The 23,799-nt window shown below is 34.4% G+C and overlaps 1 protein-coding gene across 1 annotated transcript in view; it reads left to right on the top strand.

Annotated features, from left to right (window-relative positions):
• The window catches only part of TSGA10 (testis specific 10), a 49,405-nt gene extending 25,856 nt beyond the window's left edge, over positions 1-23,549 (top strand). The window contains exons 13-16 of the mRNA XM_015564518.1: positions 2,595-2,797; positions 4,858-4,962; positions 5,118-5,264; positions 23,468-23,549. Coding sequence (XP_015420004.1) covers positions 2,595-2,797; positions 4,858-4,962; positions 5,118-5,232 — 423 coding nt within the window. The 3' untranslated portion in view covers positions 5,233-5,264; positions 23,468-23,549. The remainder of the gene's footprint in view (positions 1-2,594; positions 2,798-4,857; positions 4,963-5,117; positions 5,265-23,467) is intronic.
• Positions 23,550-23,799: the final 250 nt, after the last annotated feature.

Here is a 23,799-nt window from a genome sequence, read left to right as displayed (position 1 = left end):
CAGCAGGAACATTTTTTAGCAATAACATTTTAATGATGAAAATAACTCATGAATAGATATTCACTGTAAAAATTCAAATGCTATGTCCCTAATTTTTCTTTAAAAACACTTTTTACCTGGCATTTTCAAATGGGAAAAGTAATGCATTTTATAATAACTGAAGCACGTATTATTTTTTAGTTTTCATCCTTCATTTTTTAAATAGCTATCTTGCTGGGTAAGTTGTCAGGCTAATTCTCATAGTATTTTAAAATGCTTCTGGCATACATTTTTTGCCTTGAAAATCTATATATGTTTATCCCCATAATCTATAATTTTCAGGGCAGAGACCATCATACTTATTGTTGTATTTCTTCAGCTATACTATGCATGTAGGAGCTCAAATACTTTTTACAAAAATTTATTGGGGTAACATTGTTTATTAAAATTTTATAGGTTTTCTGTATTTATACTTTGAGAGGTTTTTTTTTATCACAAATTCACACTGGATTTTATAAAAAGCTTTTTATGCATCTCTTGATAAGATCATGTTTTTATCCTTCATTTTATTTATGTGGTATATCACGTTTATTGATTTGCAGATATTGTACCAACCTTGCATTCCTAGGATAACTCCCACTTGATAATGTTTTATGATTTTTTAGTATATTGATGAGTTCAGTTTGGTAATATTTTGGTGAAGATTTTAGCATCTACGTTCATCAGGGATATTGGCCTGTAATTTTCCTTTTATATGGTTTTTGGAATTAAGATCATTCTGGCCTCCTAAAATGAACTTGGGAATCTTCCCTTCTCATGAATTTATGGAATATAGTTGGAAAAGGATAGTGTTATTTTTTATGAAATGTTTGGTAAAATTCAACCATGAAGGCATCTAGTCCAGGACTATTGTTTGTTGGGAGTTTTTGTTTATTGCTTCAATTTTGCTAGTTGTAATTTTGGAAGATTGTATGTTTTTAGGAATTTATCCATTTCATCCAGTTTGTCCAACTTGTTGGCATATAGTTGCTCATAATATTTTCTAACATTCCTTTGTATTTCTTTGGTGTTAATTGTTCTCTTCTTTCATTTCTAATTTTATTTGGATTCTTTTTGTTGTTGTTGTTCAGTCTGGTTTGTCAATCTTATTTATCTTTTCAAAGAACCAGCTCTTGGTTTTATTTATCTCGTATTTTTTTCTCTATTTTGTTTCTTTCTGTTCTGAACCTTATATTCCTTTCCTTCTACTCACTGTGTGCTTTGTTCATTATTCTTTTTCAAGTTCCTTTAAGTGTAAAGTTAGATTGTTTATTTGAGCTTTTTCTTGAGACAAGCCTGTAATGCTATGAATTTCTCTCTTTGGATTGCTTTCACTGTGTCCCGTAGATTTTAGGTTGTTGTGTTCTCATTTTCATTTATTTCAAGGTTTTTTTTATTTCTTCCTTGATATCATTGTTAACCAATTATTTAGTAATGTGTTATTTAGCTTCCATGTCTTTGTGTATTTTTCCGTTTTTTTTCTTGTGATCGAATTCTAGTTTCATACCACTGTGGACAGAGTAGATGTTTACTATGAGTTTAATCTTCTCAAATCTATCGAGTCTTTTGTTTTTTTGTACTAACATGTGGTCTACCCTTGAAAATGTTCCATATGTGCTTGAAAAGAATGTATATTCTGTTGCTTTGTGGTAAAATGTTCTAAAGATATCAATTAAATCTATCTGATCTAGTGTGTCATTTAAGGTGTTTGTTTCCTTGTTGATTTTCTATCTGCAAAATTTACCCATTGTATTGTTAGATATCATTTTCTAGTCTAGGTAGTTCTTTCTGTAACTACCTTCCCTCCCCCCAATAATTTAATTTTTATTCTTAGAGTTTTATCTTTTCACATTTTACTTTTTAAGTGCATATATAATTTATTATAATGTGCATTATGAGGTAATTGTAGGGGTGTTTTTAAAATAAATAGTAATCTCTGGTTTACTTCCTTTTGAAGAAACTTTGGCTTACAGAATGTATTCCAGGTTCAAGATAACCTTTGAAAAAATGAAGCTTTCCATGGGTTTATGCAAGAGAGAGAATGGGTAATGACCTCTTATCTTCCTTAACAATGGAGTGCAATGGCATTTCATAAGGTGTTAGGTGTTTGTAACTCACCTCTGTACAAAGTAGTAATCACAGTATTACCATGTCAGTCTTACAGAAGTCTATAATAATAAAAGCGTAATATGCTAATTAGACCAGATGAAGCTGGGGCTGTGAGGGAAGCCCGGGTGCCAGAGGGAAGCCATTGCCAGCAGCCGGGGGAAGGAAGGCCTACTCTTGCACGAATTTCGAGCATCTGGCCTCTAGTATATAAAAAAATATCAAAGCTGGAAATGGAAATTGTTTGTAGTTTGGGATTAATAACTCATTACTTATTCATGAATTTTCTGATAAAAGAGTTGGGGAAAGTGATACTGTGTGTCTATCTGGTAAGAAGGACAATATTTCTAATCAAAAAATTAAAAGGGGTTGTTAGTTTATTACAGAATACAGAAATTTTATAAGTCTCTGATAATCGATCAGTTAAGTGAATGAATGGGAGTAAGTATAGATATATTCCTATTGTACAGATGGAGAATGAGTTAGATTCTGCTCATTCTGAACTAGAACTCCTCAGGAGTCAGATGACAAATGAGAGAATCTCCATACAGAATCTAGAAGCTTTGCTGGTGACCAATCAAGACAAAGAATATCAGTCTCAGATAGCGCTTCAAGAAAAAGAATCTGAAATTCAGCTTCTTAAAGAACACCTTTGTTTGGCAGAAAATAAAATGTGAGTTTGTTCATGATATAATAATAGTTATATATCTTTAATTTTTGATACTTTATAGATTAGAATTTTAAAGCTGGAATTTACACAATTTAATAAAGCATCCATAATCTGCCATTAATTAAACTAAAGATCAGAAATACTGTGATTTGACTAAGATTTAGTACTTATTTACATTATATGTTTAGCTAAATTTATTTAAATTTAAGTTTGACCATCTCTGTTGATTATTTCCAATAGAGCTTTGGCTATAATAGAATGTCTGATCTAAAAATACTGCCTTTAGGAAATATTATAACCAGATTAGACACAAAAACACTTTTGAAACTGGAAGTTGTTTTCTATTTATGGACCCACCTGATATTGCTAACTAACTTTTCCATTTGTCACACAGTCTTTCCTATCCTTGTACATACTAAGTACCTGGAAGAATTCCTGCATTCACTAAATATTGAAGACTTCCCTTAGAGCAGTGGTTCTCAACCTTCTGGCCCTTTAAATATAGTTCCTCATGTTGTGACCCAACCATAAGATTATTTTCGTTGCTACTTCATCACTGTAATGTTGCTACTGTTATGAATTGTAATGTAAATATCTGATATGCAGGATGGTCTTAGGCGACCTCTGTGAAAGGGTCATGTGACTGCCAAAGGGCTCGCGACCCACAGGTTGAGAACCGCTGGCTTAGAGCATTGATTTTGGCTTTAGTTATTTTCCTTTTTATTGAATTTATTGGGGTGACATGGTTAACAAAAATATACAGGTTTCAGGTGCACAATTCTATAACACATAATTTGTACTCTCTATTGTGTGTTCACCACCCTAAGTCAAGTCTCTGTCAATCACTCTTTATCCCCCCCTATACTCTCTCCCACTTACCCCCACCCTAGCCACCTCTCCCAGGCAATCACCACACTTTTGTGGATGCCCATTGGGCTACTGCTGCTTTAGAATCCCTGGCACCATTAGCCGCTTACTCCATGACCCTGGCTGGAAGTTTGGGTAGAACTGCCTGCCTGGTTAGTGAATGTTCTGTTATTAAAATTGGTCACCTCTCACAAAAAGTTGGAGACCTTTAGTCCCTGTTCTTATCTATCTCATCTATAACACTTTTTCATCCAGACTCAACTCTGTCTGTCTGAGTTGGGACCTGGGGGAGGATAGGAACCATGATCTCAGGAATCAGCTCATAGGAGCCCCTGACTAAGCAAAATCTGCAAAGCCAAAGCCAGTTTTCCTCAGAAACTGTTTTCAGGTACAGCAGCTGTCATTGGATCATTTTTAGTCAGTGCAGCTGGGTTGTGGTATCTTCAATGGGTTGTGCAAAACCACTTTCTCAAGCCGGTAGGCGGAACTCTGCCTTAGTGAAGTATGCCAAAACTTCCCCTTAAAGGGTACATTCTATTTTAGACTGGCTGATAAGTCATATCACTTAGAACTGGTAAACATGATCAAGTTTTGTGTTCGTAGCCTCTAAGTTTAGATATTAGCAGTCTAGAATGCAGTCCTGGGAGTGAGCAGAAAGGATAGAGAGTTCTGTATAAGCAGCATTAATCTCCATCATTATCTTCCTAAAGATAGTGTGCCTTGTTACAGGGGGTGTGTGGCATTGTTTAGTCCTAAAGAAGATCCTGTTACATTGAAGAGAGTGTGTACAGGTATATAAAACACTTGGTTAATTTAATATATATAACATCATAATAGTCATGGGGCTAACAAATTCCAGTTTTGATTGGTTGTACAATTTGCATATAATACTTCGAGGTACTTTTATAAAAAATAATTTGCAGTAAATAGATAATCTAGATAGGTAATAGAAAATATTACTTAATGTAAACTCAGGGAAACTGATATAGAGGAGCTTTAACTGACTAAATGTGACTGGCTCAGCTTAAGCTTTCCAAGTAGGCTACTTTGTGCAGTTAGTACATCTAAAATTGGCAATACCTCCACAAAAACTACCATTTGGCTTGGATCCAGAAGAGAAAACGTTGCCACTATGGTTCAGTGTACCCTAGGAGTCCCAGACACATGTTAAGTCAGTCTTACATTCTTTTACACAGGGCCATCCAGAGGAGGGATGTGGCCCAGTTCAGGAACGTGGTAACGCAACTGGAAGCTGATTTAGACATCACCAAAAGACAGCTCGGGACCGAGCGCTTTGAATGGTAAGCTCTGCAATGTTTAACCTAAGAAGCACTGCTTCTTAGATAACAGCAGATAATCCCGTGAGGGTTGAATTGATCTTCAGTTTTACCACAGTATTGGGAATGTCTCTGAATAGGAAGTTTAAAAACTTCTATTTTAAACTTTTTTATGTTAGGGAGAGAGCTGTGCAAGAACTTCGCTGCCAGAATTACTCCCTCAGTGCTTATCATTTGAGTCCTACAATAAAGCCAAATACAAAATGTCATTCACCGGAACGTGATCACCCCTGATCTGACCAAGGCCTGGAGCAATCACTAGAAGAGTGAGTGGTTTAAAGATCTATTCTGTAGGGAGCATATAGCAGTATATACAGTGAATGTTTCAGTGTGTGAAGGCAACAACAGTCTATCATTAATGGTGCTATTTAAACACAATTAGTTATGTCCATATAAAAATATTTTGATAGTTTTACATGAATGTTCTAAAGTGAAAGATCACTATATTATCTATTTACATAAAAATTTAAAAATCTGATAGTCTATTGATTACTACACCAATTTTAAAATTTAATTTATAAATTAAATGTATTAACTAATGAGTAAGATATTGGTTTTTTTTGTTGTTAGTTCATGTTTTTTATTAACCCATATACAATTCCTTGTCTGCTGGTTTGTTGAAGCAATAGGTCAGACAGCATTTGCCACAATGATGTGTCCAAGTGGCCGGCCATGGAAACTCCGGCACCACATTCCTCTGAGGGGCACTCCCGGTGATTTAACCATCAGCGTAGTTGCTCAACCCCAGGATGTCCCCAAAATGTTTCATAATTTCTCACCTATGTAACTGCAATAAGCAGACCAAGTATTTTTTTTAAAAAAAATTCAGGCTTTGTTTTCAACTTTCTTCCTATACCTATATACTGCCTTAGTGCCCAAGTCTTGTGGGCATATAGTTAAATATTGTGTTTATAAATTACTTGGATTATTTTTTTTCTTTCTCTGTGGGTATCTAATGTATATATTTGAAATTACATTTGTTTGTTTCGATTTGCTTCCGTTTTTCATTTTTTTCCTTGATTTAGTTTTTTAGTTTGTAGATTAATCAAAAGTCAGAACTCTGCAAAGTAAAATTCAGTGTCACTCTCCTGTATACTTTCAAAAAAAAAGTTCTTATTGATTTTAGAGAGCCAGGCATCAATGATGAAAATTATACTACTGGGGATCCAGCCCACAACATGGAAATGTGCCCTGACCAGGAATTGTAAATGGTTTGACAATCTCTGAGCCTCATGGGCCAGGCTCTCCTCCACTGGGAAGGGTTTTTATGTTTTGGTTTCATTTTCAATATTTAGTGTTAATTGCATAGTGAATAGAGAATATTGTTTATAATATTTCTATTTTATGGAAACTACTGATGTATTCTTTATACTTACAGTTTTTGTGAACAGTTCATGTGCACTTAAGATATTATTCTCGCCAAAACTGGTTTGGCTCAGTGGATAGAGCGTCGGCCTGCGGACTGAAAGGCCCCAGGTTCGATTCCGGTCAAGGGCATGTACCTGGGCAGCTAATTGATGTTTCTCTCTCATCGATGTTTCTAACTCTCTATCCCTCTCCCTTCCTCTCTGTAAAAAATCAATAAAATATATTAAAAAAAAGATATTATTCTCAGGGTATAGTGTATATGTATGTAGAAGATTTACCTTTTAATTTTCATTTAACTTTTTTATATTTTTGCTTAATTTTTGTCCACTTAACCCGTTTTATAAGAATGGTGTTTTAAAATCTCTAAGGCCGTTTTCTTATTGTATCTCCTATAGATTTTGTTTTATGTAGATGGCTTGTGGTTTTATTTGTTGCATAGATATTCTGAGCTATCATATCTACATTGTGGAGTGTGGTACTTTTATGAAGTGGTCTTTTCTGACATTTAATTTCAGGAGGTCATTTGCTTTGTTATTTGAGTTACAACTCCTCTTTCCTTATTGTCTTCATTTGCTTGGTAAATCTTTGTCCAACTTTTTACTTTTAGCTTTTTAAATCACTGCAATTTAAGTATCTTATATGTAGTATGGATTTATGTTTTGCTTTATGAGCCATTTTAAATGATTTTTCTAAAAAAAATAGACAAGTTCCTTCACATTACTGAGAGGACTATTAAATTTGTTCTCAACTCTGTCATATCAAAATTGTGTTTATTTTTAAAATATATTTTTATTGATATCGGAGAGAAAGGGAGAGGGAGAGAGAGATAGAAAGGTCAATTAGAGAGACTCATTGATCACCAGCCTCATGCATACCCTCTCCTGGGGATTGAGCCCATGACCCAGGCATGTGCTCTTGACCGGAATGGAACCCGGGGCCCTTTAGTCTATAGGCCAAACCAGCTAGGGCTTTAATTTTGTTTAAATATATTTTTGTTGAGTTCAGAGAGGAAGGGAGAGAGATAGAAACATCAATGATGAGAGAGAAGCATTGATCAGCTGCCTCCTGCACGCCCCACACTGGGAATTAAGCCTACAGCCATAGACATGTGCCCTGACCAGGAATGGAACCATGACTTTCTGGTTCATATGTTGATGCTCAACTACTGAGAAACACCAGATGTTGATGCTCAACTACTGAGCAACACCAGATGAGTGAAAATGTTTATTAGGTGACATTTACTGCATTTCTTAATTTATTTTTCTTTGCTTTTGAACATTTCTTTTGATATTCAGGAAGTGTGTGTTTTATTAGGTTAATACTTCCAATAGTGTCCCTAACGCTTTTTCCTTTTTGTTGTATTGGGATGACATTGGTTAATAACATTATAGAGGTATCAGGTGTACAGTTCATCTGTATGTTGTGTTGTGTGTTCACCACCCCAAGTCAAGGTTCCATCCATCACCATTTATGCCCATATACCCTCTTTTATTTCCCTAAATCTCCCTTTCCCTCTGGTAATTGTCATACTTTCGTCTGTCTATAAGGGTTTTTTTTTAATCCCTTCCATCTTCAACTTTTTATTCCCCTCTTGATTTTACAGTTTGGTAGATTTCAAACTGGAATAGCTAGCATGTGCTTGCTAAATAATTTTATGTCAGCCTTATCCTGTATCCTAGCTGTTCATAATAGCAGGTACAACTCTCTCTCTCTTTTTTTTTTTTTTTTAAAAAAGCTGAGGAGTATTCCATTGTTTTAATGTATCACAGCTTTTTATCCACTCATCCACTGATGGATATTTGAGCTGTTTCCAGATCTTGGCTATTATAAATAATGCTGCTATGAACATAGGGGTGAATATATTCTTTCTGATCGTTGTTTTTGGTTTTAGGATATATTCCCAGAAGTGGGATTGCTGGGTCATAAGGCAGTTCCATTTTTAACTTTGAGGAAACTCCATAATGTTTTCCAAATGGTGGCACCAATTTGCATACAACCAACAGTGCACAAGCGTTCCCTTTCTCCACATCCTTGCCAACACGTTTGCTGCTTTATTGATAGCCATTCTGACAGGTGCGAGCTGATTATCTATCTCATTGTGGATTTAATTTGAATTTCTTTGATTAATGACATTGAGCATCTTTTCATATCTATTGGCCACCTGTATGTCCTCACTGGTGAACATGTTCTCCCCTTCAGCGGGCTTGTCTTTTCATTTTGTTGGTTTCCTTTGCTGTGCAAAATCTTTTTAGTTTATTTTTTTCATTTCCCTGGCCTAAGAAGTTATGTCAAAAAAAAAAAAAGTTTGCTAAGAGAAATATCTGATATTTTACTGCCTATGGTTCCTTCTATTTTTTTGTGGTTTTGAGTCTTAAATGTCTTTAATCCATTTTGAGTTTATTCTACTTATATAGGGAGTAAAAAGTGGTCTAATTTCATTTTTTGCACGTATCCAGTTTTCCCAGCACCATTTATTGAAGCGACTAACTTTACCCCATTGTATATTTTTACCTTCTTTGTCATAGGTTAACTACATATATATATGCTGTGGGCTTATTTCTGGAATCTCTGTTCATTGATTTATGTGTTAGTTTTTATGCCATTTTGGTTACCATAGCCTTACAGTATATTTTGATATCTGGTGACATGACACCTCCAACTTTGCTCTCCTTCTTAAGATTGCTTTGGTTCTTTGGGTTTTTTGTTATTCCATATAAGTTTTAAAATTTTTTTCCTAGGTCTCTGAAAAAAAATGCCATTGGTATTTTTATATGGATTGCATTGAATCAACACATTGTTTTTGGTATTATGGACATTTAAAAAATGTCTATTCATTCTATCCATTAAACATGGTATATGCTACATTTATTTTGACCATTTTCAATTTCTCTGAGTGTCTTGAGTACAAAAATTCCTTGGTTAAACTTATTTCTAGGTATTTTTTGATGCAATTGTGTGTGCGTTTTTTTAAAATTTGTTTATTGTAGATTTCCCCTTTGTTCTTTTCCCCACTGTCACCCTCCCCAGCTTTCACCACACTACTGTCTGTGTCCACGGGCTACGCACATAAATCCTTTGGCTAATCTCTTCTCACCCAACCCCGCCTTCCCACTGAGATTCAACCGTCCGTTGTTGTTAATCCTCACCTGAGGATATCTTTAGGGAGAGTGGAAGGGAGAGAGACGTCCATTGGTCGCCTCCTGCCCACCCAGACCAGGGCTGGGGAACCTGCAACCAAGGTGCATACCTTTGACCGGAATCAAACTGGGACTCTTCAGTCCACGAGTTGAAGCTTTATCCACTGAGTCAAACTGGCTAGAGCAATGCTTCTATGTCTGTGGATCTATTTTGTTCATCAGCTTCCACATATGAAAGAGATTAAATTTAAAATAGTTCACAGCTGCATGTAGAGCAGTGAACTATTTTAAATTTAATCTTGGCCACTACTCCCTTTAGAAAATAGGGTATACCTAGAGTTGGAAAGGGCTCATCATGGTCCATGATTTGCTGCAGAACCTAAACTTAAAAGATTTAACAGCTATAATACCTAAAATAATTCTGCACCAATTACTTTTGTTGCATTGATATTAAAAGCAGCTGAAAATAATTTTAGTAAAGAAATGTAATTTGGATGGTACCCTAATGTAGCACATTTTAAAAACAAAAGTGACAAAAGTATTTCAAGAGTGAGAAGGACAAATAAATTAGAAGAAACATGTTTAATTTACCCTTTTGTTCCTCCCTGAAGACATTTGTACACACAGGTGCAAATTACTGCAATGCCAACAACTATAAGAAACCAGAAAACAAGTAACATGTAACTCTCAAAAATAATAACTAAGTTTCAAATTCTAGCAAAATAAATTACTGTCGGTTACATTTGAGTGGTCAGAAATGTACTTAAGCACATATACATTCATATTCCATCTGGACTCTTCCCTATCTAAATGCAGTTCCCTGGAATCACTTTCAGCGGTTCTCAACCTGTGGGTCGCAACCCTTTCACAGGGGTCGCCTAAAACCATCGGAAAACACATATATAATTACATATTGTTTTTGTGATTGATCACTATGCTTTAATTATGTTCAATTTGAAACAATGACATTGGTGGTCACCACAACATGAGGAACTGTATTAAAGGGTCGTGGCATTAGGAAGGTTGAGGACCACTGAATAATCCACAGTAAGTCAGAAAAGTGTCCGGTTTAGTTTAGAAAATTACCTGAAGAACACTTGAGATTAAAAGTCATATAACTATCTTGAAAAATAATTAGGGTTTGTTATTAAGTGGACATATAGAATATAAATGAATGTACAGTCACCAACAAAAGGTGCATATCATATGGAAAGGTCAGTTTCTTTTTCTACACTGGTTTCCTTCAGTTCAAGCTATAAACACTAGAGAAACTAGAAAGTCATTAGAAAAGAAAGCACAGTAATATTTTAAGTGGTATTCATGTTTGAGATACTTACGTATAGTGAGAATAATTAGAGCAATGATTCCTGGATCTGAGAAGAAATGAAAAGTAGTTTTAAAGATACTGAACATGTATGGGTCCCAGATAGCAATTTCATTTTACTTTTGATTTGACCATCTAAAAACTACAGCAAAAAAAGTACCATTCTAGTTTTAGCATGACCGCTAGTACATCCAAATCCTTTTGATTACAGAACACTTCAAATAGATTCCGGCTATAGGATGTGTCTTGTGAAACCCTTAATAGGAACCTCACTTGTCATTGTTTTGTGCTGTACCTACCACACCAGGTTAAAGATTAATAGGACAACTAAAATTCTCAAGATTAGAGAAAATTACATACATGTGTCTACACATACTATTGCTATAAATGTCAATTATTACTAATCATTTTTGACATCTTTTTTTCCCTAACCTGAAATAATTGGAACATAATATATTTATGTAGTACTCTAAGGTCTCATGATAAATACCTATTTCGAAAATCCCTTCAATTGGTGGTGATTCAAGAGGCTTGGGATATCCTAGAAAAAAAATGGAAATAATTTTAAAAAAGGAAATACTAAGTAAAGCTTAAAGATCTATAACTTCATTGATTTTTTTTAACATTTGTATAAAAGTGCTTATAATTTCCTTATAAATTGTTTTTTATTAAAGACAGAATTATAAAATATTCAAAGTTTATACTAAATGTCAGCAAACTTTTCCTATGCACTGAAATTTCCTGTGACAATACTGTGTGGAATAGCAAGCAAGTTTATCATTACTGTAGTCTCAAATTAGCCTTGAATGAAATATGATTCTACCTAAAATTTTTAAAGGAGGAGGAATTAAAAATTAGAAGTTGATTTGGAATACAAACATTAATATAATAAAGGCCATTTATTTTAAAAAAAACACAATAATACCCATAGCTAGCATCATAGTCAATGGTGAAATACTGAGAGTTTTCCCTAAGAGCTAGAACAGCGGTTCTCAACCTGTGGGTCGCGACCCCTTTGGCAGTTGAACGACCCTTTCACAGGGGTCACCTAAGACCATCTGCATATCAGATATTTACATTAGGACTCATAACAGTAGCAACATTACAGTTATGAAGTAGCAACAAAAATAATTTTATGGTTGGGTCACAACATGAGGAACTATATTTAAAGGGCCAGAAGGTTGAGAACCACTGATCTAGAACAAGATAGAATGCCCACATTTCCCACTTGTATTCAACATAATATTGGAAGTTTGGGTCAGAGTAATTAGGTAAAAAATAAAATTATCTCTCAGATGACATGATCTTTTATGTAAAAAACTCTAAAAATTACATACCCACAAGCTGATAAAACTAATAAATGAATTTGGCAAAACTGTAGGCTATAAAATCAACACTCAAAAATCAGTTGCATTTACATGCCCTAAAATGATTTCTTGGATGTGGCATCAAAAGCATAGGCAACAGACAAAAAATAAACTGGGTATCATCAAAATTAAAACCTTTTGTGCATCAAAAAACACTATCAATAGTGAAAAGGCCACCGACAGAATGGAAGAAAACATCTTCAACTCATATACTTGGTAAGGAATTCCAAAAATACATACTGAACTCCTAAATATCAATAACAAAAATCCCAACCCAATTCAAAACTGAGCAAAGGACTTGACATTTCTCCACAGAATAGATACAAATAGGGAATAAGTGCACAAAAAGATGTGTACACATCACTAATCAAAGAGAAAATGCAAACAAACTCCTCAGTGAGATACTGCTTCACATATTTTACCTACCAGGTATCAGGATGGCTATTACAAAAAACAAACAGAAAAGAACATGTGTTGGCAAAGAGGTGGAGACATGGGAACCTTTGTGCACAGCCGATGGGGATGTAACATGGTGCAGCTTCTGTGGCAGTACAGTTGTTCCATAAAAATGAAACACAGAATTATCATAAAGCCCAGCAATTCTACTCCTAGCCATATGCCTTCAAAATTGAAAACAGGGACTCAGGCAGATACTTGAATGATAATATTCAGGAAAGAATATTCATAATAGCCAGAAGGTAGAAACAACCCAAGTATCCATTCACAGATGAATGGGTAAACAAAATATGGTATATATAAAAAATGGAATGTTTTCAGCCACAAAAAGAAATAAAGTTCAGATACATGCTACTCTCAGGTGCATGAACTTGAAAACATGATGCTCTGTGAAATAAGTCATACAGAAAAGACAAACGTAAAATTCCCCTTGTGAGTTACCTAGCATGTCAAATTCAGAGAGAGAGAAATTAGAATAGAAGCTACTGGGGCAGGGAGGAGGGATCTGAATGAGGAGTTACTATTTAATGGGTCTAAAGCAGTGATGGCAAATCTTTTGAGCTTGGCGTGTCAGCATTTTGAAAAACCCTAACTTAACTCTGGTGCCGTGTCACATATTTTTTTTATATTTGCAACCATAGTAAAACAGATGTATATTTTTGATATTTATTTTGTATATTTAAATGCCATTTAACAAAGAAAAATCAACCAAAAAAATGAGTTCGCGTGCCACCTCTGACACACGTGTCATAGGTTCACCATCACTGGTCTAAAGTTTCAGTTTGGAAAGGAGAAGTTTGGGTGGTTGCCCAACAATGTGAGTGTATTTAATCCCACTGGATTGTACACTTAGAATGGTCGAAATGGTAAAAAATAAAATTAATTTTGATCTGGAAACATCAACATGAGAGTAACCTGCTTACTTCTAAACAGGAGGCGTTCTGCCAGATATTAAAACATACTATAGTACTACATTAAAAAAAACCCAGTTGATGTTAGTACAGGAATAGAGTTAAGGGAACAGAAAGGAGGCTAGAACACCTATGGGTTTAGTGCATGATAAAACAGTTGGAGAGAAGACAATTTATTCCATAGATGGTGATACTTAGCCACTGAATTGGGGTGGGTAGAGTGGAGAACATAATCTAATTCCACATTCCATAATGAATTTCAGATATACCAGTGATTTAAATGTAAAGAATGCAATCAGAATAAATGATTAAAATGCTTATATACTTTGAAGACTTAAAGCTTTTTTAAGACAACACTCATAGCCATTAGTGAAAAGATCAATACATTCAACTGCCTATTAACATAAAACTTCTGCACATGTAACGGACTATTATAGGAGAATAGTTATTTAAGATATGGTGTATATTAAAGTTGTCATTAAAAAAGTATGGGAATAAATCTAAATACAAGTCCAATCTAAGACAGTAAGTGTAAAATGTGAGTTTTAGAAAAGTATGAACAATGTGATTCTATTTCTAGTTAAGAAAAAAAATGCCCAAATATGTATAACATTATAAGGATATGAAATATTCTAATACATTAGAAATGAATAAAAACATACCTAAATTAGTAACAATGACAATGAACTAGAAAAAGAGATGAACTAATTTTTTGCTCTGTATATTTTTGTAATGTTTGAAAATATACAAAATACATTTGTATACTACTCATGTGACAAAAGATATAAAAAGGAATCTATATCCAATAGTATAGTATAAAAATATTAAGAAAACGAACTAGTAAAATTAAGGTTAAAAAAACCTGGAAAAATATTCACTATATATCAAAAGGTCTTTAACTTGTAATGAGCTCTCACAATCAACAACAACAAAAAACATTTTAGAAACCAAACAGAAAACTGAGCAAAGGGCCATGAACAAATAAATGTAGACAAAAAAGGTTCAGCCTCATTAATAATTAAAGAAATGCAAATTAAAAGAAGATAATGCTTTTCACCATCAGCATACAAAGTTCTTAACAATAGAAGTAGGATAAAAAGTTACTGAACCTGGATATCTTGAAAGTGGAGGTTTGGTTGGATGAGTAGGCTTGAAACCTGGAAAAATAAATTTTATTCCATTCATCAGTTAATAAAAATATGGATTTGATTTTTTAAAATTCTCATCTGGGGATATTTTTTCCATTGATTTCCAGAGAGAATGAAAGGGAATGAGGAGGGGGAGAAAAAGAGAAACATGGATTGGTTGCCTCCTGCACACGCCCCTATCAGGGCTAAGGAACCTGTAACCACTATAACTGCCCTTGATTGGGAATTGAACTCATGACCCTTCAATCCCAGGGCTGACCCTCTGACCACTGAGCAAAACCACTCAGGGATGATTTTTTTATTTTCCAGAAAGATTAATTATTCCTCAAAGTTAAAAATATGGATACTTTCCAAACTATGGGTTTCTACTTCTGAGAATATGACCTAACTATATTTACACAGGTACATACATAAAAAAGTTCACTACTATTTTATATTTTATAATGAAAACCTTAGAAGTTAACTAAAAACAAATCATAAAAATATTGTGTTCAGAGTAAACATATGTATTTAAAATATACCATCTAAGTAGTATCAAAACAAATAATTTGTATGCTTTTTTCTTCTGCTTAATATTTCTTAAACCTTTTTTTCATAGCACAATCAGATCTACTTTATCACCATGATATGTTGCTATTGGTTCTTTTTTATAGTTTTCTCTAATAATAAAAATTGATTAATAATACCATGGGGAGTTATGATTTCTAAAAATGATCCTTGTCATTTTTCTCTTCATATGCTTTTTCTCACATCAATTCTCTCCTCTTCTTTCAAACATTAAATTATATGTGTTTTATAAGTCCTTTATGAGTTATCATGGTCAGCTCTTTCAAAAGAGCATTATCAACACAGTATCTCATAGTACACATACCCACTAGGACCATGCAGGTAAACATGGATGGGTCAATGAGTATTAACTTCACATGCAATCTTATATATCAAACCACCCCCAAACCATCTCTTCCCCACCCCCCAACCTCACAGCACTCAACTAAGATACTCAAGGAGACTACCAGGTGCCAGGTATACAGGAATTATAAAAAGGTGTTCTAATTACCATGTTAATATGTATAATTCCCCTCAATTCTTTAAAGTCTTAGGACAACAGGAAATAAGCAAATTAGAAGCCAGTGATTGAGATTTGTGTTCAACACCCTCTTTAAACAATAGGAAATTAAAGTCCACAGAAATGATGTTCCATGAGTAAGTGGAACCAAATTAGGGCCTTGCGTGAGGTCAGCCCAGGCTAATGCTTTTCCCACTATTCCTCGTCTCTTGCTTTTCCTGAAACCAAAGAGAAGCCAGAGATAGCAGCACTGGAAGACAACTCCTTCCACCGCATGAAAATAATCTCTCAATTCTTAGGCTGAGTGGTTGAGTAGTCCCTGCAAGAAATCCTCCATTTCATTTCTATACATAATGACTTTTCCTGCCTTTAAGTTGGTATGAAATTTAGTTTCTGTTACCAAAGAGAAATACCCAGTAAAGAGAAAAAGAATAATCGTATGAGGTAGTATAAACACCAGTCTTGTTCTAGAGACAACAGAAATTTCCCAGTTCAAATTGTACTGTCTAAAAAGAACTTGCAGTCTGGGAATGACACACAGTCCTGGACCAAGAAGATACCTTTAAATGGGGCAAATGAATTAAAATAGTAAAGTTAGCTCAGTGTTGAGTGTTGACCTATGAACCAGGAGGTCACGGCTTGATTCCTGGTCAGGGCACATACCTGGGTTGCAGGCTCAATCCCCAGTGTGGGGCATGCAGGAGGCAGCGATCAGTGATTCTCTCTCATCATTGATGTTTCTCTCTCTCGCCCCCTCTCCCTTCCTCTCTGAAATCAATAAAAATATATTAAAAATAAATAAAATAGCAAAATTGGTGACACAAAAAGCATACATGTTAGAAAACAAATGCTACAAATCTTCCTCTTCACTAATATCAATTAAGTCATATATGAACTTCCTTTTAGAGGCTACCAAATACCAGGCATTAATGCTAAGTGGTTTAAGTGCAACCAATTTAAGCTGTATTATCACCCAGTTAGGAAGGCCTTAAGTCATTTTACATGTAAGCAAACACATTAGAAATTTAAATAACTTGCCCAAGTATACATACCCGTTTATATCTGCAGAATATGGCAAATAATTTTAGAATCAGTAAAAATAACAATCAAAGTGGCTATAAATATGTTCTTTATCCTTTTACTAAAAGTGATGAGTGTTAACATGAATTCAAACAATTTTTGTAAAATATAAATATGACTTAAAATAGGTTATGACATTGGAAAACATAATGTAGGATCAATCAATTGAAAATTATCACTTTTCATTTATATAAATTATGACTTCTGCCCTAACTGGTTTGGCTCAGTGGATACAGCGTCGGCCTACCTACTGAAGGGTCCTAGGTTCGGTTCCGGTCAAGCGCATGTACCTTGGTTGTGTGTACCAGTACAGGGTGAGCAGGAGGCAGCTGATCGATGTTTCTCTCTCATCGATGTTTCTAACACTCTATCCCTCTCCCTTCCTCTCTGTAAAAAATCAATAAAATATATTAAAAAAATTATGACTTCCATTCTTATTTAGGTAAAAATTCCCATAATTCATTAAATTTATACCAAAAAAGGGTTACTAAACATTTTTATACATAAAAATATGAACAAGATAAATTTATATACTATATGATATACTTAGTTATATACTTATATAATTTATAAGAATACTTATACATTTATACTAAATATACTTATATATTTATATACTTATGTGATATATTATACTTAGCACATAATAATGTGCTAAGAGCCCTATGAACACATACAAAATCACAACAGCCAAAGTCTATATGAACTTTGTGTCATACATCTGTCATGGATAGGAATACAAGAGAGTAAATTACTAAAATTGCTTCTTTTCAATTATGGTGTATCACTGATATTTAATGTCAAAGAAATAAAACTTTAAAAAAGAAAGAAAAGATATAATATGTACCTTTAATACATGTGGGCATCTCAGGCTCCCAAGTACTGTTTCCACCACAGAACACTGGGTTGCTGCCATTAAGGTAGAAACCCTTCAGGCATTCAAATGCAACCTCATCTTTGTAGAAAAATTTTTCTTTCATTTCTGACAATGGTTTTCCATATTTGAGTACTGGCGGTTCACACTGTACCACTAAGAAGCAGAGAAATTTCAGAATTAATAGAAAGTTGCCTTAACCCAGTGCTAGAAAAGATAGTGCAAAGTAGAAATTTCCAGTGGAAAGAGAAGAAATGAAAGACAAGATGCTATTTTTTTTAAAAAAAAGACTTTATGTGCCCTGGCCAGTGTGGCTAAGTTGGTTGAACATTGTCCAATGCACCGAAAGGTCGCTGGCGTGATTCTGGTCAGGGCACGTACCTAGGTTGCAGGTTCTATTTCCGGTCAGAGTACGAACAGGAGGCAGGCGATTGATGTTTCTTTCTCTCTCTCTCTCTCTCCTCCCGCCCCAAAATCAATTAAAAAATATTTTAAAACTCTAACTTTTTCCATCTAGAACAAACAGTCATTATAGATCATTGGTTCTCAACCTTGGCTGCACATTATAATCACCTGGGAATCTTTTTAAAATCCTGATTTCTGGGCCTCATCCTCCGGAAATTCTGTTTCTTTGTTACTAATGTTGTGGCCCCACCCCATAACAAAGAAAAAGAATTCCCGGAGGATGAGGCCCAGAAATCAGGATTTTAAAAAGATTCCCAGGTGATTCTAATGTGCAGCCAAGGTTGAGAACCACTGTTATAGATTTTTTTTTTTTATTTCATACATTTTTTTTCTACTGCAAATTTTGAGAAAATCTACCAGGTACAAATTCTGGGTAAGTTCAAATGTCACTTGAGATACTTGTTAGCTCTAAAGATTTTTAAAAACTTCATGCTAACGCTGATTATGATACCCTGTGATATGTTCCATTATGATATGTTTCAAAAGGCCGGAAAGACTCTTGTGAAAAGAAAATAGTTGAGCTGAAATTTGAAAGTTGAAAAGAAGCTAGCCATGCAAAGATACGCAAAGAAAATGTTCTCAGGTGGCAACATCACATATGAACTGGGATGTTCAAGAAACAGAAAGGCCAATGGAATTAGGGCCATGCTTTCCAAACGTTTTAGACTGAAACCTAGAGATTAAAAAAACAAACTAATTTTAGGTTGTAGACCATTACATAAACACACAGGGCTGAGATAAAGTTGAAAGTTAATACTTAGACTTGTTTTTATGTCAGACATTTAAAAAGGTGGTTAGTGGCATCTTTGTGGGTTATTTTTTAATTACATTTTTATAATTACTAATGATACTGAGCAAATTTTCATTTACCTTTTTGTCATCTGTATTTCATGTTTGGTGAAATAGCCATATTCAGGGTTTTTGCCTATTTTAAAAATTTGTATTCTCTTACTGAGCTTTGAGAGTTCTCAATATATTGTAGACAAAGTTCATTCTCAGATGTCTGCTTCGCAGATATTTTCTATTTATTGCTTTGTTTTCATTCTCTTAGTCTTTTGCAGCCCAGAAGTTTTGCGTTTGGAACACCCAATTTGTTCAAATTTTGAAAAGAATCATGCTTTATGGGCTGTATTTAAGAAGCCTTTGGCTAGGTCACAAATACCTAAGTTTTCCTGTAAAAGTCTTATCGTTTTAGGTTTTACATGTAAGTCTATGACCCATTTTGAGTAAATGTTTGCGAATGGTGCTTACATAGGTTCTGGTTCTTTCCCTCCTCTCCCCGGCTCCCCATATAGAAGCCAAATTGTGCCTGTACCATTTTTGAAAAGAGGATCATTTTACCACTGATTTGTTTGTATATCTGAGATGAAAATCAACTGGACATATTTGCAAGGGTCTAATTCTGGACTCACTATTCTGTTCCATTGTCCTATACAGACTATACCTTATAGTAGACTTTATATAGACATATAGACTCTTGATATCCGGTAGAGTGCATCCTTCAATTACGTTCAAAATTGTTTTGACTATTCTAGTTCTTTTGTCATTCCATATAAATTTTAGAATCAGTTTATCAATTTACAAAAAGTTCTGCTTGGCTTTTTATCAGGATTGTGCCACATTTATACATCAAAAACAGAGAATTAATGTCTTTATTATGCTGAGTCTTCTAATCGATGACCAACGTATGTCCCTTCATATATTAAGGTCTTTCTTAATTTCCTTTATTAGTGCTTAGTAGTTTTTAGCATTCACATCTTTTCACATATATTGATAGATTTATGCACATGTATTTTGGAGATGCTCTAAACCAGTGATGGCGAACCTATGACACGCGAACTCATTTTTTTGGTTGATTTTTCTTTGTTAAATGGCATTTAAGTATATAAAATAAATATCAAAAATATAAGTCTTTATTTTACTATGGTTGCAAATATCAAAAAATTTCTATATGTGACATGGCACCAGAGTTAAGTTAGGGTTTTTAGTATTATATAGACATGTAATTGATTTCTGCAGGTTGATCTTTTCTTTCACAACCTAGCTAAAATTAAAGTCTTTGGAAGTGTCTACACAGACAATGTCATAAATTTAGAAACTATTTTATTGCTTCCTTTCATACATATAGCCTATTTCTTTGTTGCCTTGTTGTAGGACCTCCAGTAGGATGCTGAATAGAGTGGTGAGAGCGAATATACTTGCCTTGTTCCCACCTTGGGAGGAAATAAATTAGTTTTTACCATTAAAATTAATGTAAGCTCTAAGATTTCTATGAATGCCTTTTATCCAGTTAAGATTTCTAGTTTGCTCAGAAGTCTTATTATGAAAAGATGATGAGTTCTGTCAATAGCTTTCTGGGGGCATCTAATAAGAGGATGTTGTTTTCTTCTTTGCAGTCTCTTGATATTATAAATTACACTGATTAATTTTTAAATTTGGACCAACCTTGCATTTATGGGATAAATCTTAATAGGTTATGATGCATTATTTGTATTATATATTATAGGATTTGATTTGTTAATATTTTGTTTGTATAAAGTTTTGGTTCTATATTTATTAAGGCTATTGTTTGTAATTTTCTTGCAATGTCTTTGTCTGGTTTTGGTATCACTCTAATGTTGTCCTTATGGAATTAAGTTGAGAAGTATTCCCTTCTCTTATATTTTTTGAGGAGTTTGTGTAGAGGTGCTATTGTCTATTCCTAAAATGTTTGGTAGAATTCCCCAGGTATGCCATCTGGGTCTACAGTTCTCCTTGAGGGAAGGTTTTAACTCTCTTTCTTTAATAAATATAGGACTATGCGGGTTACCTATATCTTTCAGTAGCTTTGGTATTTTGTGTCTTAAAAAAAGTATTTCTAGTTTGCTCAGAAGTCTTATTATGAAATGATGATGAGTTCTGTCAATTGCTTTCTGGGGGCATCTAATAAGATGATGTTTTCTTCTTTGCAGTCTCTTGATATTATAAATTACACTGATTAATTTTTAAATTTGGACCAACCTTGCATTTATGGGATAAATCTTAATAGGTTATGATGCATTATTTGTATTATATATTATAGGATTTGATTTGTTAATATTTTGTTTGTATAAAGTTTTGGTTCTATATTTATTAAGGCTATTGTTTGTAATTTTCTTGCAATGTCTTTGTCTGGTTTTGGTATCACTCTAATGTTGTCCTTATGGAATTAAGTTGAGAAGTATTCCCTTCTCTTATATTTTTTGAGGAGTTTGTGTAGAGGTGCTATTGTCTATTCCTAAAATGTTTGGTAGAATTCCCCAGGTATGCCATCTGGGTCTGCAATTCTTGAGGGAAGGTTTTAACTCTCTTTCTTTAATAAATATAGGACTATGCGGGTTACCTATATCTTTCAGTAGCTTTGGTATTTTGTGTCTTAAAAAAAGTATTTTTTTTGATCATAGGACCACCTTGTTGGGCTAATACCATTCTACTAACAAGAAAACTGAGCCTTAGAGAGAGAAGTAAACTTAGCCAAGCTAATCCAACTAAGTGGCAGAGCAGGGTTTAGAAGTTACAAAGTCCTTTTTAAAAAAAATATGGTCCCATGTTTAAAAGCGTTTTACTGAAAATTTTGGGTGAAGATTCAAGGTCAATCTCATCGCACTCAGTATTTTCTTTTCACCCACCCCTCTATTCACTCCCCTCCCCTTTGGCAACCATTATCTGTTCTCTGTATCTATGTCTCTGTTTCTGTTTGTTCATTTGTTTTGTCATTTTAGATTCCACATATAAGTAAAATCATATAGTTGTCTTTTCTTTTTGATTTCATTTTTATAATACCCTTTACATATGTCCACCATGTTGTCTCCATTGGTAAGATTTCATTGTTTATTGTTAAGTAATACTCCATTGTATGTGTATATGCGTTTGTTATAGGTATCACATTTTCTTTATCCACTCATCTATCAGTGGACACCAGTAATTTGTGTCTTTCCAGGAATTTGTCAATTTCATTTAAGTTGTCAAATTTATAGGCATAATGTTTTTTGTAATATTGACTTATTATTCATTATTCCTTACATCTACAGGGTATTCAGTGTTGTCTTCTCACTTAAAAATGTTTTTATTGATTTTTAGAGATAGAGGAAGGGTAAGGGATAGAGAGAGAGAAACATTGATGACCTATTGGCTGCCTCCTGCACACCCTCTACTGGGGTTTGAGCCTGCAACTCAAGCATGTGCCCTGATTGAGAATCAAACTGGTGACCTCTTGGTTCCTAGGTTAATGTTCAACCACTGAGCCACACCAGTTGGACTCATTCTTGATATTGATAATAAATATCATCCTTTTACTTGTCATTCTAGCTGTAGGTATATCTATTTTATCAATCTTCTTTAAAACGCAGGTGTTAGTTTCACTGAATTTTCTGTACTATTATGTTTTCAATTTCATTGAATTTTAGTTTTATTATTCTGTTACCTTGTTTTGAATTTACTCCCTGTTTTTTTAAAAATGTGTGTACAGCCAGCACCAGTTTGGCTCAGTGGATAGAGCGTTGGCCTGAGAACTGAAGGATCCCGGGTTCGATTCCAGTCAAGGGCATGTACCTTGGTTGTGGGCATGTCTCCAGTGGGGGTGTGCAGGAGGCAGCTGATCGATGTTTCTCTCTCATTGATGTTTCTAGCTCTCTATTCCTCTTCCTTCCTCTCTGTAAAAAATCAATAAAATATATTTTTTTAAAAAGAATTAAACATTTAAAAAAATGTGTGTACAGAGTTTATCATTGTTTTCAGTAAGAGAGTCAGTCTTGTACAATTTATTCCACCATTACCTATTGTGATATATCTCAGACATTTTAATATAAAAAGAACTTATTTTTTTAAAATATATTTTATTGATTTTTTACAGAGAGGAAGGGAGAGAGATAGTTAGAAACATCGATGAGAGAGAGACATCGATCAGCTGCCTCCTGCACATCTCCTATTGGGGATGTGCCCGCAACCCAGGTACATGCCCTTGACCGGAATCGAACCTGGGACCTTTCAGTCTGCAGGCCGACGCTCTATCCACTGAGCCAAACCGGTTTCGGCCAAAAGAACTTATTTTTAAGCCAGTGTGTGTTTAGTTTTTGGTTCTTCCAAACAAAAAACCCTAACGTACATGTACACAGTAGTTCACATTGTATAAACTGAAGTGCCAAGAACATGTTGGAGGTGGGGACTCCTACAACTAGAATTATTTTTGTTTCATAAATTAAAAGTCAATTTAACAGGAGGAGGAAGCACATATATGACTCTTTGTTTACTTATAGGTAAAACTATCTACAAAGTGTTTCTACTGTATTTACAAATGAAGAATAAATGGAAATATCATTACCTTTACATTGAGGAGGGCCACTACTCCATTTGTCAGGCCCAGAACAAGAAAGCTTGCTCTCTCCAACAAGTGAATACTCCTGAGGTCCATCTGAAGGGTCACAAGTATAAGTCACTACTTCATTAAATTCAAATTCAACCCTCCAGCTATTCGTGCGTTTTCCATTTTCTATTATTCCAGGTTCTCCACAGAGAATCTCTGAGAGAGAGAGAGAGAGAGAGAGAGAGAGAGAGAGAGAGAGAGAGAGAGAACAGAGGAAATGAAAGG

This window comes from Myotis davidii, unplaced genomic scaffold (genome assembly GCF_000327345.1).
Source record: "Myotis davidii unplaced genomic scaffold, ASM32734v1 scaffold861, whole genome shotgun sequence".
In the NCBI taxonomy this organism is placed as follows: Eukaryota; Metazoa; Chordata; class Mammalia; order Chiroptera; family Vespertilionidae; genus Myotis; species Myotis davidii.
This window is presented reverse-complemented; position numbering and strand designations above follow the sequence as displayed.